Here is a 17,941-nt window from a genome sequence, read left to right on the forward strand (position 1 = left end):
CAGACGCAGTAATGCAGATATCAAGTATCACCTCAGCCTCATTTTGTTTACTGCTAATTATGACCTTATAAAAGATTATATGGGATGCACGTGATGCATCTTTCACGTTGTCAGTAAGCTAGACACAGACAGGACTGGGTGGAGGGGGGTTTGCAGCAAATGGTTTCCCAGAAGAAAAAGTAAATGTTGCAGGCTCATCAACGAGTGATGTTTCAGGTTAGTGGAATCCTCCAGTGAGGAAATGCTGTGCAGAGACGTCTGGTAGAGTGTAAAGCAAAATAAAGTTAGTTCATCCAACAGTCAAGGAAAAAGCTATTTATCATAATATTCTGTTGATATTGGCAAAGCAAATAAGGACAATATACAGTAGTTCCGGGAAATGGGTGGTCTTAACCCTATTTAACCCACTTCAAATGAAGTAGGAAGAAAGTTTGCATCTGGTTTTGGTCTGTTATAATTAAAAAATAAGCAAAGGAAGAAAATAATGCTCACTGCCTGTTACTAATCACATTAACCATCTTTTAAAAGAGCCAGACAGAACAGTTATCAAACACACTTGGCTGGGAATGATCACACAACGTGTACACTCAGTGTTAAATAAGCAGCAGCACCAGACTTGTATAACAGATTCAGAAACGCCAAATGCTGAACTCCTCCTCCTCCCCCTCCCCCTCATCATCATCATCATCTCACTGCAGGCTACAGGAGCAGAGCGATATGAGTTTACACGGATACATTTAAACTTAGCTTTTCCGCTCTTCCCAATGCATATCCTTCAAATAGTGATGCAGGATACTTAAGTCAAAGACAGGTGGCAACCCCTGCTCATTCGCTTTGTCCCATTAAATCTCCTTTGATTGAGTTCAGAATGGGATTACGCATATTTGGCACGCCACTTTACGCATATGCGTGCGTCTATGTTTTAGTTTTCCTCCTGCAGGCTGTCCAGTCTCAGACAAATTCTGGGACCCAGCAAGGAAATAACCAAAGAGCAGATCTCCGCCAGACGCTACAGTGGTCACACAACGGCAAGGTTTTCAGCATTTTAAGCCAGGGCTCGGAGTATCAGCCACCGAGGCGCAGGGGCGCATCTCAGGAGCAAGTGCAGGCGCGACCAGTCACCATCATTCGTGATGCGGACGTGAAACATCCGGACACCACGAAGCAGCGTGTGGCCCAGCAGCAGCAGCAGCAGCAGCAGCAGCAGCAGCAGGAGCAGCACAGTGCCCGCGGGCTCCCTTCTGCGCTCCAAAGGCTCGTGAGAGGGCGCGAGCACCGCCAGCATCACAATGGCCGTGTCGATGAGCGCACGGAGACGCAGAAGAGCAGCAATGAGACCAAGGAAAAGGTCACCGTCAGTCCGCCTCTGCCCCGCAGAGAAGACATGATGGTCGGTGATGATCCATATGACCCCTACAAGTCCACTGATAGAGATAACCCTTATTACAATCATTATGACGTCTACGAGAGACCGAGCCGGAGATCGAGACCCGGGTATGGCACAAGGTATCATCAGTATGGTAAGAGTTGGGGTCTCAAAACAACATTAAGGAGAATATATAACCAATGAAGTCTCAATTGTCTGTCTTGGTTCCACATTTATGCATTTGTTGATCTTCATCTGTTTGTGTTTGTCTGTATATGGCACATAATAATTTACTGATTGATTTGTCTTTTATGAACCACTTTTATTTACCGTCATATTATGCATATTGCCAGTAACATAATGTTGTTTTTTTGTTTTAGGTCTGCCTGATTTAGTACCTGATGCATACTACATTCAAGCCTCTGTTTATGTGCAGAGAGTCCCAATGTACAACCTGAGATGTGCAGCTGAAGAGAACTGTTTGTCAAGGTAGGTAGACTGCTGTCAGGACTTATCCACAGGGAGGGAAAAACAGGGTTTGCATCCAAGTCTGAGTGATTCACAAAGCTTTGAGCCATAACAACCACCTAAGTTGTTAGTGAATGAGGGCTGGACAGTGGAACCATGAGATGAGGGAAAGTTAACCGAATCCTATACCACTGATGTTACAGACGGGGTGGAGCGGTGGATTTCTGTAAAGTATAATTGCCCCGAGGAGAGAAAGCCTGAATGGTAAACACATTATCGAAAACTAACCCAAACAACCTCATCCCTCCAAATAATTTTTCCGACTGCCTTCACTGTGACACTGAGATTCTGCTCCACTCAGAGGAGGGGGGCCAAGCAGGAAAAACAATCCTGATGTAATCGTGTCCACATATGACCTTTTTTTCCTGCAAACTGACGCTCTGCCTTTGATTTGTGCCTGCAGCTCAGCCTATTCGGGCAGCGTCAGAGACTATGACACCCGCATGCTGCTGAGGTTTCCTCAGAGAGTCAAGAACCAAGGGACGGCAGACTTCCTCCCCAGCAGGCCACGTTACGCCTGGGAGTGGCACAGCTGTCACCAGTGAGTATATGGTCATTTCAGTGTGTCCACCTCACCATCACACACAGAAAGTCTGTAATTTGTTCTGACTGGCCAAGAAGCTGACATAGATGCATTCATGAAGATTCAATGCATGAAAGCATTAAATCAGATCTGGATCTGAATCATGTCATTTTAAATATCTTAGCTGAAAGGCAGTAAAACCTGCTTTGGGCATTCAAAAGATGTTGTGAATGAACTTCATATGACCTCATAATTCAGTTAACATACAGCTGCAAAGCCACACATTGTAAAATAATGTTGTGTAATGAGCCTAAGTAGAAAACCGCTGGTGTGTTTGTTCCTTTATTGAGCTTTTGGAAAAGTGCCAGTTTTCCTTGGTCCATCAGAAACTACCTCAGTCCATAGTTATGTTGTGAAACAACCAGTCCACTGTACTTATCCCCAAAATGGAGCACATTTGGCACAGCTCCAATACACTGTTATTGTAGACTGTATAGATTTCCGTCAGTGTTTTGAAAGTCAACTTGTGTTAAAATCCAGACTCTTTTGTCTCATTAAACAAACTGACTTTGAGATAATAGAGTGAAAGCAGATTCAGATACACTGCTACAGACATGATACATATCTGTGATAGCAGTCACAGGGACTTGCAGTCCTTTGAGAGAGCACTGGGAAATATCCAACAGAATATATTTCATGTTAATAACTAACTAAGTAAAGAGCTCAGGAACAAGACGGTCTACACATGTCAAACAGTGTCTGGTTGTTTTAATAAGTCCCAGATTGTTTTGAGTTGTTGAACACTGCTGCTGTTGATCCACAGGCACTTCCACAGCATGGATGAGTTCAGCCACTACGACCTGCTGGACGCCTCCTCCCACCACTCGGTGGCCGAAGGCCACAAAGCCAGCTTTTGCCTGGAGGACACTTCCTGTGACTACGGCTATTACAGGCGATTTGCCTGCACCTCACATACCCAGGTCTCAGTAATGCCTGTTAAATACATACAGAAATGTTGACATTACTGACTTTAAAGCTGCTCTTATTTTATTTTGTGCCTGGCTCTATTTTACACAAGGACATTCATTTTTGTCATTTTCTACTTTTTCCTATTGTGTGTCACAATATATTCTGTGAACAATAGCAATTGAATTATAGTGGTTTCAAAATAAGAGCAAGTTTACATCTAAAAAATATATCTAAAGAGATAACCAATAACGCTATAATTATTTAGTTAAATCTGGGATTAGAGGATGATGAATTTATTGACTTGCCTTTCATTGAATTCATTTGGTTCGTGCATTTCTTTAAAGGAGAGAGAAACTGAGAAAAACAAGTGCTCTTATACTAAGGCAGATGTCCTTTAGTATTTCCTTTTTGGATGAGGCAGTTTGAATTATTGATTTCCTGTTTCTCCTGTCAGACGTTCCCACCGGCCTGAACGTCTGATCAGTTGTTTGGCAAATTATTCATTTTTCCATCTTCTTTATTTTACTGGCTGATTTTGATTCTTTTTCTTCAAATTACTTTTCTTTTTATCATACCGTGTCTTAAGCCGTGTCTCACCATGAGGATTGTCTATCAATCCTCATGGTGTTTTTTTTATACTTCCCTTAAGAATTAGATATCATATTGTAATAAAACATGAAGTGTTACAGTTCTTTATGTAAAAATATAATAGCCTTGTTTATATAATGTTTTATGTGGATTGTGTCCAATGTGCAGGGCCTGAGTCCAGGATGTTATGATACCTACAACGCAGACATCGACTGCCAGTGGATTGACATCACAGATGTGAAACCTGGAAACTATATCCTCAAGGTTTGTTAGGAATACCAGATGACATATGTCTTCCTGGTCGGACACTAAACCCCCTTTTTGAAGAGCTTCTTGTGTGGAACCCCGTTGCCTCCATGATTACAGTCCATGCTGTTCATTCAACTTTGTTGCTTTGTTATTAATCGTATATTTTGTTTATATGCTGTTCCCCACAGATCAGTGTAAATCCCCAATATCATGTCCCAGAATCAGACTACAGCAACAACGTTGTGCGCTGTGACGTTCGCTACACTGGCAACTACGCCTACGTGTCCGGTTGTCAAATGTCATCGTGAGTATCATGTTTTAAGGGACTTGTGTTTCTTTGACTTTTCGTGCATTGTCTATCTATCCTCATGGTGTTTTTTTTATACTTCCCTCAGGTATTAGATAACATAACATCACAGGAACTCAGCAAAGACGTTCTATAAATAACAATGCAGAGGACTGCATTTGAAAGCATCATGAAATACATTTTAAATTGTGATACATCCATTTTAAATTGTTAAACACCCCTAAGTTTGAAAAGAAAAGGAATCATCTGATGCCAAGGAAACGGATAATGTTCAATGTGTTTGTGCTTGTTTTTCTTCATACTGATAAGTATGTTGTTATCTCATTTTTTCATGAGAATATTTTGACGTTCTCAATTACTTTGCCTCGTACTGTATGCTTTTGTTTTATACCACTTGGAGGATAGTTAAAGATTTAAATCCGTTCAATTTTGAATCTGAAGAAGTGTGAACAGCTTTCCCTCATTGTTATATCAATGTCAATGTTATCACAATTTTAAAATGAACCAGCTGTTGTATCTAATGTTATATTTATACGCAATGAAAGGGACTTTTCACTACAAAAGATTTGGTTGAAACTAATAAAACTTTGTAATATTGTATCACTTTTTTTGGCCGACCAGATTGAGGTGACTTCCCTGTCTTGCCTTTGTTTCTTATCTTTTTCTATGTCTTATTGCCTTTGCCACACACACACACACACACACACACACACACACACACGCACACACACACACGCACACACACACACACACACACACACACACACACACACACACACACACACACACCAATAAAATATCTTCATTCAAGTATAAAACAGAGAAAAGGCAGCAAGGGCTCACATTTGAAGAACTCAAACAGAAAATGTAGATTTTATGCATATATTATTTGTTCATGTATATATATTTTTTAAATATCCATCCATTTTCCGCCGCTTATCCGGTGTCGGGTCGCGGTGGATATTTTTAAAAAATATATATATTTTATATTTTAAATATATTTTACACAATCTATCAATGCAAGATAAAATAGGAAAAGATATTCCCTTATTAATCCCGCAGTGGGGAAATTGCACACACACAAGTGACACATAGTAAAATAAAACAAGTACAAGCATAAATACATCGTAAAGCAGTAATACAACCAGTAAATAATCCAAAAATATGTAATAATAATTATATGTTTCATGATTACGAGATAATGTCGCTGTTAAATGACTAACACTCAACCATAATATGGATCTGTAACGCACAATGTTAAAATAGTAAGTCCACTCCGGCCCAGCAGGGGGCGATACTGAGCCGGCGTTCATGTTTGAATCCAGTGATTTTGATCAAGCTGCCAAAGAAATTGAAGTCAACCACCAGCAGTGTGTGTGTGTGTGTGAGAGAGAGAGAGCGAGAGAGAGAGAGAGAGAGTGTGTGAGTGTGTGTGTGTGTGTGTGTGTGTGTTCCATAGGATAATATATTGCATACAAACTCTTGGTTTTTCCAGTAAAAATGCACCCAGTCAGAGTATCGATCCCGTCGTTTCGTTCAGAAAACAACTCGATCGAGAAAGGATACACGGTAAGCTGCTCGGTACTAACCTCCGACTGTCGGTGTCGTCCGCTGCTGTCATCAGTTCATGTACACTCAGATGCATTAAACAGCGAGCAGCGGGCATGAAGGTGTGTTTGCTCACCGGGTTGTTCAGACGCTACAAAGTCGCGAGTTGACCTTGTTTGTGTTGTAAACACGTCGATGTTCAAATTAAAATCCTCTAAAGAGCGAACCCCGTTTATTATCTGTTTCAGTGTAACGTGTGGCGAGACTTCTGCATGTGTGTTTCTGCTGTTTTAAACCACACAGGATTCCCAGCTGTCTGACAGATTAAGACTGGTTTAAATAAAGCTGTATGACATCATTCATTGCACAGGGAACCTCAAATTAAGTGTAAATGAACCCTTTAAACTCCCTTTGCCCCATCAATGTAATCCTACATGGCTAAAGCAAAAATGTAGTGTTGCAACAACACATTTTTTTTTAAACAATCACAGTTAAGCGTAAGCAAATACTGACTTTAATCCTCAGTGTGTTGGTCAACCTCCAAAAATGTTGGCGCCTCTCATAAAGCATTCAATATTTATTTTTTTTAAATTCACACCTCCAGATTTAAATGCTCAAACTTCCTTGTCCCAAATTATTTCCAGTTGCATTACCCTCCACTGACCCGTGCCCTCGTTTCCCAAATTTAAAAGTAGTTTGTCACAAAAATCCACTAATTTGCTTTCTTGTAGCTGTTTTCTGTATTTCCATTTTTTTACAGTGAGACAGGAAAGGTTAAATGTTTACCAAACAGACATAAACGTGGTATTAATTTTCTCATCTATATTCAGGCAAGCAAATACACATGTTTACAAAACTGTTCCTGTAACTTCTGCATTGTAGTATCGTCTCAACCCAATCAGTCTCTTTGAGGTGTTTTCCACCAGTTTTAGACCTTTTCTCTTCCTTCACAGTATGATATCATGTTATTGTGCGGTTGTCTCTCTGAGTTGTTCCAGTATTTGTTCGTATGTTGTCCTTGTTGGCTCTGTGTCTTGGGATACACAGTGTGTGTTTATGATGCCATTACTGAATTGCTGGAATAAAACTGCCGTCGTTTATAGGTGGATTTCCTCATTTACATAATGCTGGCAACAACAAGCACATTTTACCAAAGAATCCAGCAGAGTGACGGAAGTACCAGTCTGTTTAGGGATGTTAACAATAATTCTGACAGATCACATAACAGCCGACAGATGTTTCCTCTTGGTAAGAAGCTGAAACAGACTGTAACTGACGGCTCAGCAGTCAGCTGCTCGCTGTGGTCAGTCGGGACTGGGTGGGGCCCTTTTTGAGTGATGTACTCTGGTGATAAGTCATGATTCCCTTAACTGACTCAACCACAGAGTTCACCCTTTTTGGCAAAGAGTATTACGACCCTTTCTTCTTTCTTTCAGGTCTTTAGAATTGACGTGCTGATAAATGGCAGACAACACGCGGTTGAGAAACGCTACAGCGAATTCCACACTTTGCATAAAATGGTGAGCTTCAGTGCATCCCCCAAGGTCGAGATTGATTTTTTTTAAAAAGGAAGAAAAAATGATGAATAAATATGAACATCAAAACAAAACATTGCCTATTTAGCTATTCACAAGTACTAAATACAGAAGTGTGGCAGCATGCTTAGGAAATCATAGCAGCAAATAAATAGATGAATGATTAATGGACTGCTGTTGGTTAACCACGCTCACCAGACTGATGGTTTGAGGTTGTAGCTTCACAGAAGAGTTCCTCTTCCTGTTTTGTTTGATTGGACCTCTACGTTCAGTAAAGGCCTTTTTTCCCCCAAAACATTTTGACACCTCACAGTATTAAAAGCACAAGTGTAAGTCATAAAATCAGTGATAGTTTAATTCCTTATAGCTGCTTCGGTTCCAGTGTCCTATATTGTTGCTATTGTGCTGCTAGCATGGCTATATACTCTAGTTTGTCCTGTTTATTTTTTAATGATGTTTTTAAATCCCTCCAGCTAAAGAAAAGCATAAAGCCGCCCGAGATCCCTTCTAAACATGTTAGAAACTGGGTTCCCAAAGTGCTGGAGCAGAGGAGGCTCGGCCTGGAGCTCTACCTGCAGGTAGTCTGACACACCTTCACTCCACCTAAAGAGTAAAGAAATGTAACCTTTCTTTATGCATAAATATCAAAGTATCTCTACGAGTCAATACTAAATATTTGAACCGGTTTCAATCCTCGTTGCCGTCAGTATCGATAGACGGGTACCAGCTGTGATGTCTGCTCTCCCTTATCTCCACACACACTTTAATACACACACATTTCAGTCTCATGACAACGCTAATATGGAGTACGTTGCCTTTCTTTCTTCTACCGAATACATATTTTGCCTCTTGCTCAAAGTAAACACACAAAACTACAACGCAGATGTTGGGAGATTACACAAACCGTTCACGGAAAAGGTCATTCAGGACACTTCAGCTGCTTCATGTGCACATTGCAATTTGCTTTTGTTTTCTCTGTTTTGTCAGACTATAATTATGGAAAATGGAGTCCTTCCAAAGATATTCTTGGATTTCCTCAATATCCGACATTTTCCTTCTGTGCCAAAAACAGAAAGCTGTGGGTGAGTTGACTCTACGATACAAAAGACATATTTTGCGACATTTGAATAAGAAAGATTGGTTGGTTGCCAGGCTACTGGAAGACTATGTGGCGTAACTTATATTTTTCTTCTCCAAGGTCGTTTGATACAGAATCAGAAGAATCAAGGTGAGTCGTTTATCCGTGAACTATTGTACGAAACAGCTGGTCAGATTCAGCACTTCACATGACTGTTATCTGTTTGTCTGAGCACTTTATTTTATTATTAATTCAATATCTATTGCACTGTTTGTCTCGTCTAATGTTATGCACCTTCCGCCGAGAAGAAGTCCTTGTTTGTGTAAACATAGCTGGCAAATAAATGGTTCTGATGTGGAACCGGTTAAGGCATGAATCCCTATTTGCTCTTCACTAGAACTTCACTCAGCATGTCGATGACACATTTCTGCATCCTGTTCATTTTTAGCTGCCCACAAACCTTCTGACTTCTCTTTTTTGGACTCTTCTCAGTAAACTTTCACATCAGCCAGTCTTGCTGTTTCTGAGAGACCCCTACCTGCTGCCGACCGCCCACGGTGAGTTCGGCCTACTTTCACCTATACCCTAATATCCCTGTGATTTATGGTACATTAACTGCACAACTATTGCACCCATCTTCATCAGGAAAGAGTGACTTTGCTCTCTTCTCTTCCTTCAGATGCATTTTCAAATGTTGTGATTGAAGGTGTGATACATGGAGTTTTCTACCCAGATCTTCAACCGAGGTAGAGCTGCAGAGCCGAATCTGAGGGCCCGTCACTACAAACAGACGCTTCATGTTTTCACACCATTTGAGGTGTGAATCACAGAGGATGTGACTTGTTAAGATACACTGAGCCTCATCTACATTTTACAAAGCATAAAACAAAAACCCATACATTTTTGTTCTTTTCTTTCGATAAGTAACTGTCACCAGCAACATCAGTTGTTCTCAAAATAAGCGATATTGGCCCATATTTCAATAGATTATAATCCTGAGAAACTTAGTCACGTATAACATGTGACTATATATGAAACAGTGACACATTAACAGTCGCAGGTTAACTTGATTGAGGCATTAGAATCTAACTAGTGAAGTAAAGACTGAAAGTTTTTTTTTCTGACCATATCGAATGAAAAAGAAAAATCTGGAAACTGAGTAAAGAGGAAGCTGAAAGTAGGGAGAACTTTGAGAAAGGACCAGAAAGGAAATGCTGATGCCAGCTGGACTAAAGGTTAGTCTGCCCGACACAGAGGAGGCCTGTATAGACAAAACACAGGGCTGGAGTGTGGACGGCGGCCTGCACACAGGGATGTGCCCCTCCCTTTGTAGCACTACAGTACTGTGGTTTTCGAATTCATCCTGAGCGGCCACATTGTGCCATGTGAGGGGGAGCGTGGAAACATTTAGAGTGTGTTTGTGCATTCTGCTGCAGTTGACGGCTATGTGTCACATGTTAGGGTGGGAATGATTTAAGCTGTGATGGTGACCTCATTCATTGAGCATAGGATGTCTGTGAAGGAGTCCCAGTATAGTTTGGGGCATAAAGCCTATGTGGCACAACCTGTGAGCGAGGAATGACACATTGAGATGGAAACGGGGGAAAAACTGACAAGACAGAGGAATTCTAAGAGTACTCCGCTGATTTAGCTTTTGCACTCCTTCCGCATTGTCGGACTCACGATCGTCTAACAAAAGTTGATGCAGCAGAACCAGAGACATGATCTTTTCTTTGGTTTGTGTATTACCCACAATGCAGTCGTAGAGTCAGGTGTGCTATGCTAGTAGCGACTAATATAGCCTCAAGCAGAGATGAGGAGCCAGCTACAGCGGTCTGGTAAACTCACGTCTTATGTCACATTTCCAGATGTTTTTCATTTTCAGACACGTAGTCGTCGGCCCCAACTGACACAGACTCAAGTGACTGGAGGAAATGTATTTGATTTGGCGCAGCTCCCTCTGGAGCAACAAATGGCTTAATACAACTTTTTCCCCCATACGCAGTAGTACTCTGCAAGACCTGTATACAGACTTTGGTGTGTAAAATAAGTGGAGTTGCTGAAGAGAGGATGAGGGCAAGCTCGAGGGTGTTTACCCATTTACTATTCATGTCCAGCTGACGGTAAAGGAGCTGGGTTGTTGATGTCCCACAGCACATGTAAAATGTAAGTACCAGTTTAATAGGAATATACTTGTTCCGATAACACTTGCCAGTATCTAACACTAATACCAGTTTTCCAGTTTAATGTTGAAGTTATACATAATATAGAAGGCCAGTTTTTCCAATTGTGTTGATTAGAAGGTTATTCACCTATCATGAAAAGGGATGCAAAATGTGTTTTGTTTTACAAAGGATTTTAAAATGAGAGACGGTGATTTAAAATACTAACAACCAGTAAAAAACACGGTGCAATATGATGTAAAAATGCAGATTGTCTTTATTTTGTTCTTTGTGAAGTACAACCATCTCTTGATGTATAGACTTGAAATGTGTTTGTGAAACAAAATGTCGCATGTCACCATTTGGGCAGTATTGATGACACATGAGTTTTCTTATGTGACTGGACCTCCAGTAGTGACGACTACATATTTATACTGACTCAAATGAATCCTGAGAAAATAACCTGAACTAAACCGATCATGATTTTATGTTTTAACAGAGTCAATCTTTTCTTAGAGATCCATCTCATAGATTTATATGTATTTATATTTTGCAGCACTGTACCATTTGTGCTCTGACCATGTGAAGTGTCAATTATGTGCCATATTGTCAACCTACAGTGAACACTGGAATTCAGCTGTAGCACTTTAAGATGGGCGACATGTTGAATACTGACACCAATAAAATGATTATTGCCACTAACCTCTTGTCAAGTTTTGTCAGTTTTAATTCAAATAACAACTGAATTGACACAAGTTTTTATTAGAAAAGTCACTAAAAAAGGCCTTTCAATCGACATGCGAACAATTGTTCTGTATTTCTGTCAGTTTTGTATCACATTATAGGGTTAGCATAAAAGATCAGAGAATTATATTCCCCCCAAACAGTAAACAGTAAACCTTTGTATTTTGAAATGTTATTAGTCGGACAGAATTATTGATATACGTGCTGGGAAATAAACCAGCAGGAAGATGAGTTATCGACCAACCTGATCCCGCCAAGATCTGTCCCCTTAAAACTCAACTGTTCAGTAACATGTTGGTTTTGTTTTAAATCAAAACACAGAATAATTAATAGTTTAGAGTGTTTAAATTACAATCCTCCAGCATATAATGCATCCATCATGGAGCATTTTAATATGTTGTCAATTTCTTGAAATTGTATTTTTGGTCAAGTCAACCACAATTGTAATTATAGAAAAGTAATGCAGAAATTAAACAAAAGTTAAATGTAATCCTGCAAAGCAAAGCAATGCATATCTCTTAACAGTTTTCTGCATCTATAACATGGCCTCTGCATGAATGCAGGTTCATAAAGAAATTCTATAACAAAATACAGGCTTTGTGTTTGGAAATTATCTGCAAGGGCATAAAAAATCCTTTGATTTCTGGGCAGCGATGTCCCGGTAACAGTCGAGTAGTAACAACACACACACACACACACACACACACATCTGTTTGGAACGTGTGATTCAGGAAGTCAACACATTATCTGCAGCTTTAAAGTTCTCCGTGACCAACTTCGTCTTTCAGCCGCTCGTCTTGGTTGGCTTCGGCCTGAGGTTCCTTCATGTTGGCGAAGGCGACTTCTCTTGTCAGCTGTTCCAGCGAAGGGAGACCCACCGCCAGGTTTCTCATAGCGATGGCTGTCATCAAGACTCTAAAAGCGATGCGGAGGGCGTTAACGAGATACAGACACGGATTAACTTAAGCTTTTTGTGTTGTCAGAAGACGGCGCTCACCCCCTCCGTAACGTATAGTACTTCTTCACTGCAAAGCGCTCCAGTCGCTCCAGTGCACCGGCCTCCCTGCGCTTCTTCACCTGCTTCATACGCCGCTGCCTCTTCAGGAACAGCTGCACAATCGGGTCCGTCGCGTTGACCTCCGACCCTTCATCACCGTCTGCAGCGATAAGAGGCTGCAGCTCAGGGGGAAGAGGCTCGGTTTCTATGGGAGGAGACAGAACAGTCCGGTCAGCATCTGTTGTTTTGTTTTTAGCTCTTGACAATAGACTTTGTTGGCATCGGAGCAATGCACTGTATTTTTGCATCCACTTTGAATTGCTCCCCTCACAGTGTTAGCGGCATAACATTTACCTGTCCCGTTGCGAACACGTTCCTGAAGCTCATACAGCTTGGTGAAGTTCTCCTGTAGCGCCGCCTCTGTGGTGTTCACGTAGATATACATATAGCAAGACGGTACTTCAGACACCGTGTACACTTTATGGTAAGCCCCAGCAGATACCTACACACATACACATCATGGGAAATCTTTGAGTGTGTCCGGGTTAAACAGTGTAATGGTAACGGTGATGATGGTGTGCTGCTATACCTTCATCTGCTCGCCGGGCTGGAGAGTGTAGTTCTTCTTCTCCTCCACTATCTCAACATTCACTTTGCCCTGCAAAACATTGATGCTGGTGTTGCCCAGATCTTCACTGACAAAGTTTTCCAAGTGCAGACCTGAAAGTTAGCACAAGTTAGCTGTCAGTTAGCACAAAGGCAGCCCTTGTAGCGATCCACAAACGTAGCAATACTTTTCCGTATGACTAAAAAGGACAAGAAGAGATTTGTAACCTGGGAAATCAGCGATGAAGACAATCTCAGTCTGATTGTCCAGACTGCCCTCAATCTCCTGAAACTTGGTCCTCCACGGCGAGAGGTCCACCAAGAGAGGCATCAGCCATGTGCTTGGTCGGAAAGGTGACCAACGAGCCTTCACAATGTCCACACGGGGATCAAAGATCCTGAGAGAACAGTCCAGAGCAACTTTAAAAACACACCTTTACTATTATTAGTTCATAATGATCTTTTACGACATTGTTAATTTGATGAATCTGATATCATTGTATTGATAGCATCTTTTCCTCAAGCAAAAGGCTCTCATACCTTTGCTGGAAGCGTTCGTTGATGGACACCCAGATGTCAAAGTAGATTTCAGGATCAGACACATTATAGCGAGGCAGGAACTGATTGAGGCACGAGGCATACTGCTTCAGCATGTCTCCGTGGTCTTTCCAGCGACGGCTTTGTGTGAACACCTTCAGTACAGAGACGGTGTAATTATTTCTTCATTAGCAGTCAGCTGAATGACAATTAAGAGAAAATCTGACTCTTAAAAGGTCAAATATTTTCTTCAATATGCAAAGCCTTTGCTAGCAAACCTATAAAGTGTTTTATCATGACAATTAACGCATACGTACACAACATCACGACTGGCTGCGTTGCATGGTACACTATTAGGATAGTGTACTGCTCACATACTCCGTATATATCCTGCATCAGACAAAGATTTTCCTCGTAACTCACCCCGGGGTTTAGATATCCAATTTCTCCAGTTTTTCCATCTTTGTAGGTGATCTTAACATGCTGATGGCTGCGAGAGTGAACCATCATGTCCCATGAGTAGCCGTACAAGCCATTGGTCCAGTTGTTGTAACCCTGCAGAAAAAAATAATAGGAAAACTCACCTTTTTTCTCACCTTTTCACCAGTTTTTATTTAAGCTATATATAAACAAAGACTTTAAATTCATAAAGAACCCAGAAAATATGACAATAATTATCTACTTCTTTGGGGCTTTCACCCTTCTGGGCTGTTGTTTGCTGTGGATCAATGACTGTTGACTCTGGTTGAGCAACAATCAGCCGGGTGACTCAGAGGGTTTAAAGGGCCATTGCTGACAGCAAAGTACAATCTTTTTAAACAGAAAGCCTCTGTGGGCCGAAAGAACATGATGCAACCATCTACTAATTGGCTTCTGAATCAAGTCAGCTCTAAAAGTCTTTCAGGATCTTCAACGTTGAAAAAGTAGATGAATTAATGTACCTTTGTGATGAAGTGGGAGTACGGCAGGAAGAGCTGTTCAGTGATGTAGAGAACCGTAAAGATGGCTGCCAGCTTGTGCTTTAATCTCAGTTTGGGAGCTTTGGCGACAGGCGGGGTCTCCTGGGGGTTGGTGCTGGTGCTTTGGATATTATTGTAAACACAGGAAGCACTGGGCTGAGGGTCCGGTGAGGAGAGTGGCAGGATTGCCCTGAGGAATGCTGGGAAACGTGCGAAGAATCTTCTTGGCCAGTCGGTGTAGCAGAAGAGGGGACTGGTGGCCAGCATTGTGTAGGAAAACATCCCTGCCGAGGAAACGATGCTCCGCGAATTAATAGCCGAATTTAAAGTATTCATGGTAACAAGGGGGATGTTTTTAACGCAGACTCACCAATGCTGAAGAGCTGAGAGTTCATACAGTGGAAGTAGGAGACCAGGAAAAAAGCATAAGGTCGTGTGGCATCAAAAAACAGCAGGTAGCCGGCTGTCAGATCCAGAAAAAGACCACCTCCATGCACCACGAGCAGATTTACTAACTCCACAGGCAGAATCACTCTGAAAAATAATGTGTGAGCAGCAAGATCAGAGTGGGAGTAATGGGATACAGGCAGTGATAAAAAGGCTTCGAGCAATAAAACCTACTTAAAGGGATCAAACAGCCAATGGTGAGCCAGGTATGACATCGAGTATCCCTCCACCCAATCTGCATCCAACTTTTTGAGTCCAGCGAGGAAGTATACAATAAATATCTTCGAGGAACAAAAAAAACATTGACTTCATTAGCTCAGCTGTACCAAAGCCACGGTCATGATTAATTAAAAAATAAACAGTATTTGCTGTTAAAAGTAACTGGTGCACAAACCTGTGTCCTCAACAAGGTGTAATTCCATAGAGGCACGTGAGCATTTCTTATAGAAGGCCTCCGCAGTCCATCAATTGACCTATAAACACAGGCATTAAGGTCTTCCTCTGCTCTCACATACACACAGGGCCACAAATACACAAGCAAACACACAGACAGACATACAAAAACATCATCTCACCAGTATCTATTGGCGTCCATAAATGTGAGCTGAAACCCGATGAGGCCGTACAAGTATGAGTGATTGTTCCAGGTTGTTTTGTCCAGGAGGAAAATGTACCAGTACGTCGAGACAAACATGAAGCAGGAGAGACGGTAGAAACAGCCCAGCATGATGCCCAAAGCACCTGCAGTGAGAAACATAAATAGCAACTTCAGTTCACAAGAAAAAATAGTTGTCACTATTAAAAATAGCTGAATGATGGCTTCTGTGGACAACCATACAACTTTAAATATAAAAGCAGTATTATGAAATGAAGGTGTGGCGTTTGACAGATGGGAATCTGCCTAAAATATGTCATATAGTATTGCATTATGGGAAATATAATAATTATGGTATTGCGAAATATCTGTTTCTTGCAACTTTATGGAAGTGTAATACAAAATCAGCTGACGAAAGTTTGGACGTAAACATACATGTATATTTGTGTTAAGTTTAATGTTTATTTTGTCTTAGATATTCTTGCTTTTTTTAAATGACAAATATCATATACAAAACTGGTGCGTGTCTGGTGCGTGTGCTTTGATCTTCACCGTAGACAGCCCCCCCACAGAGGCTGTCTCCTATAAAACACTTTCATCTGCTCTCAAAAAGATGGCGTAGCCTTTCCTCACCAAGCCTCGGTAAGCACTGGGGTGTGAGCATTTCAACCCGTCATCTTTTTGATGTAAGTTTCGAAAATTAAATAAGGAGTGTGACCCACCGAAGAACATCACCACAAACACCAGATACATCCAATCCAGCGGCAGTGGCTGTAACACATTGAAGAGGGGAAAGCGGCACACAGGGGCTCCATCCAGGTATTTATAGTCCAAGTGACTGAGGCCACGTTCCTGCGTGATGTCGATAACCATGAGCAAACCTGCATGAAAGACACACAATGAAGTTGGAAGGCCACAATTGTTTTCAAAAGCGCCCAGGAGCATTATTAACCATGTTACAAAAATGCCTTAAACCCAGCAGGTTGAGTAAATTATAAGTTAACTTACCAAACATGCAGCGGAAGATGCCGAGGGATGCAGGGTCAGTGGGACGGTTCACGAGGGTCACCAGGCTGTGCCAGGAGGTCAGGTCCTCCTTCCTGAACCCAAAGAGCCTCTCCATCTTGCTTTTGGTCTGTGGTGCATCTGTTTTTGGAGCTGTGTCCTTCTTTGCAGTGTGTTCCTCTCCATCACTGCTCACAAGAGCACCTAGTGGTGTCACAGGCCCCAAAACGTACAATGTTACAATGCCATGTTTCATTTATAACTGAGCACAAGAAATTGTTAAAAAAAAAAAGACACTTTGCCGACGAAATTATTGTGCATTTATTTACACATCATGACGCCTTGCATGATTTGCAAGGCTCTTATATATAAACACCAAACACGACTGGGTTTTAGATTACAGCTGCTCCTTGGGTAAATATTGGTCTAACTTGTTATTGCAATGGCTAAACAACAACCACAGCGCCACACCGACTGCCACTGCGAACAAAACCTCACCTGCAGTTGCGTCTCTCGCCTCCATGTTGCAAAACGTTCAGAACCAAACGGATTTTGATCGGGGACAGAGTTCAAACTGGCCCTGTCTCCCTGCCCCGGGTGGACGTGTACTGCCTGGTCACGTCTATGGAAGGGACAAAGTTACGTGTCAACGTCCCACACACACAGGCGAGTCGGGGCAGGGAGAGGAGGGAGCGAGCGAGAGGAGGTGGATGTTTCGGGAGCGACTGGAATGTTGTGAAAGAGCTGCTCGTTGTTAATTGGCGGATACTTCCATTAACCACGCCCACTAAGGTACACCGGGTACGTCATATCCGGCGCCGCTCGGTTCTCGCAGACCACTCACCTTGTGCCTCCCTACTAACATGAAATGAAAACTAAGAAGTGAATATAGTTCATAAAAATATGAGGGGGAAAAACCCAGAAATATGAAAAACTTGAAACAATTGAAATTATCAGTATGATCACCATGTATAGGTTGTATATTATATGTAATTCATGCAGGAATCAGGTTACATTTATTGTACATTAGTTAAATGTTAATGTTGATGCTTAGTTTCTGTGGGATTTAATCTCCGGATTTTAGTTTGAGGCCAGTCACATTATTGAAGTCAGGTGGCAATGTCAGAGTTGTTTATGTGAAATGCTGTTTACTGAGCAGCTAAAACGGAGGGGGCCGTAAAGGGCAACCCTCTTTCTT

The 17,941-nt window shown here is 41.7% G+C and overlaps 3 protein-coding genes across 3 annotated transcripts; 2 read left to right on the forward strand and 1 right to left on the reverse strand.

Moving 5' to 3' along the window:
* Window positions 1-712: 712 nt before the first annotated feature.
* On the forward strand, window positions 713-5,105 carry loxa (lysyl oxidase a). Its single transcript, XM_068574251.1, has 7 exons — window positions 713-1,520; window positions 1,747-1,855; window positions 2,298-2,435; window positions 3,241-3,397; window positions 4,143-4,238; window positions 4,412-4,527; window positions 4,619-5,105. Exons 1-7 carry the CDS (start codon window positions 869-871, stop codon window positions 4,623-4,625), a joined length of 1,275 nt encoding a protein of 424 aa, XP_068430352.1. The 5' UTR covers window positions 713-868; the 3' UTR covers window positions 4,626-5,105.
* A 782-nt stretch (window positions 5,106-5,887) lies between these two features.
* On the forward strand, window positions 5,888-11,546 carry snx24 (sorting nexin 24). Its single transcript, XM_068574160.1, has 7 exons — window positions 5,888-6,099; window positions 7,515-7,598; window positions 8,087-8,191; window positions 8,601-8,695; window positions 8,812-8,841; window positions 9,184-9,248; window positions 9,371-11,546. Exons 1-7 carry the CDS (start codon window positions 6,031-6,033, stop codon window positions 9,439-9,441), a joined length of 519 nt encoding a protein of 172 aa, XP_068430261.1. The 5' UTR covers window positions 5,888-6,030; the 3' UTR covers window positions 9,442-11,546.
* Window positions 11,547-11,559: 13 nt separating this feature from the next.
* On the reverse strand, window positions 11,560-17,457 carry ggcx (gamma-glutamyl carboxylase). The gene is made up of 15 exons (XM_068574159.1): window positions 17,242-17,457; window positions 16,747-16,947; window positions 16,461-16,619; window positions 15,719-15,884; window positions 15,538-15,616; window positions 15,318-15,424; window positions 15,067-15,230; window positions 14,679-14,980; window positions 14,161-14,292; window positions 13,741-13,892; window positions 13,429-13,598; window positions 13,184-13,314; window positions 12,949-13,096; window positions 12,595-12,799; window positions 11,560-12,512 (listed from the first exon to the last, which is right to left on the reverse strand). Exons 1-15 carry the CDS (start codon window positions 17,264-17,266, stop codon window positions 12,353-12,355), a joined length of 2,301 nt encoding a protein of 766 aa, XP_068430260.1. The 5' UTR covers window positions 17,267-17,457; the 3' UTR covers window positions 11,560-12,352.
* Window positions 17,458-17,941: the final 484 nt, after the last annotated feature.

This window comes from Clinocottus analis, unplaced genomic scaffold (assembly GCF_023055335.1).
Source record: "Clinocottus analis isolate CAN_PGR_092001 unplaced genomic scaffold, fCliAna1.0.p SCAF_13, whole genome shotgun sequence".
Taxonomy (NCBI): domain Eukaryota; kingdom Metazoa; phylum Chordata; class Actinopteri; order Perciformes; family Cottidae; genus Clinocottus; species Clinocottus analis.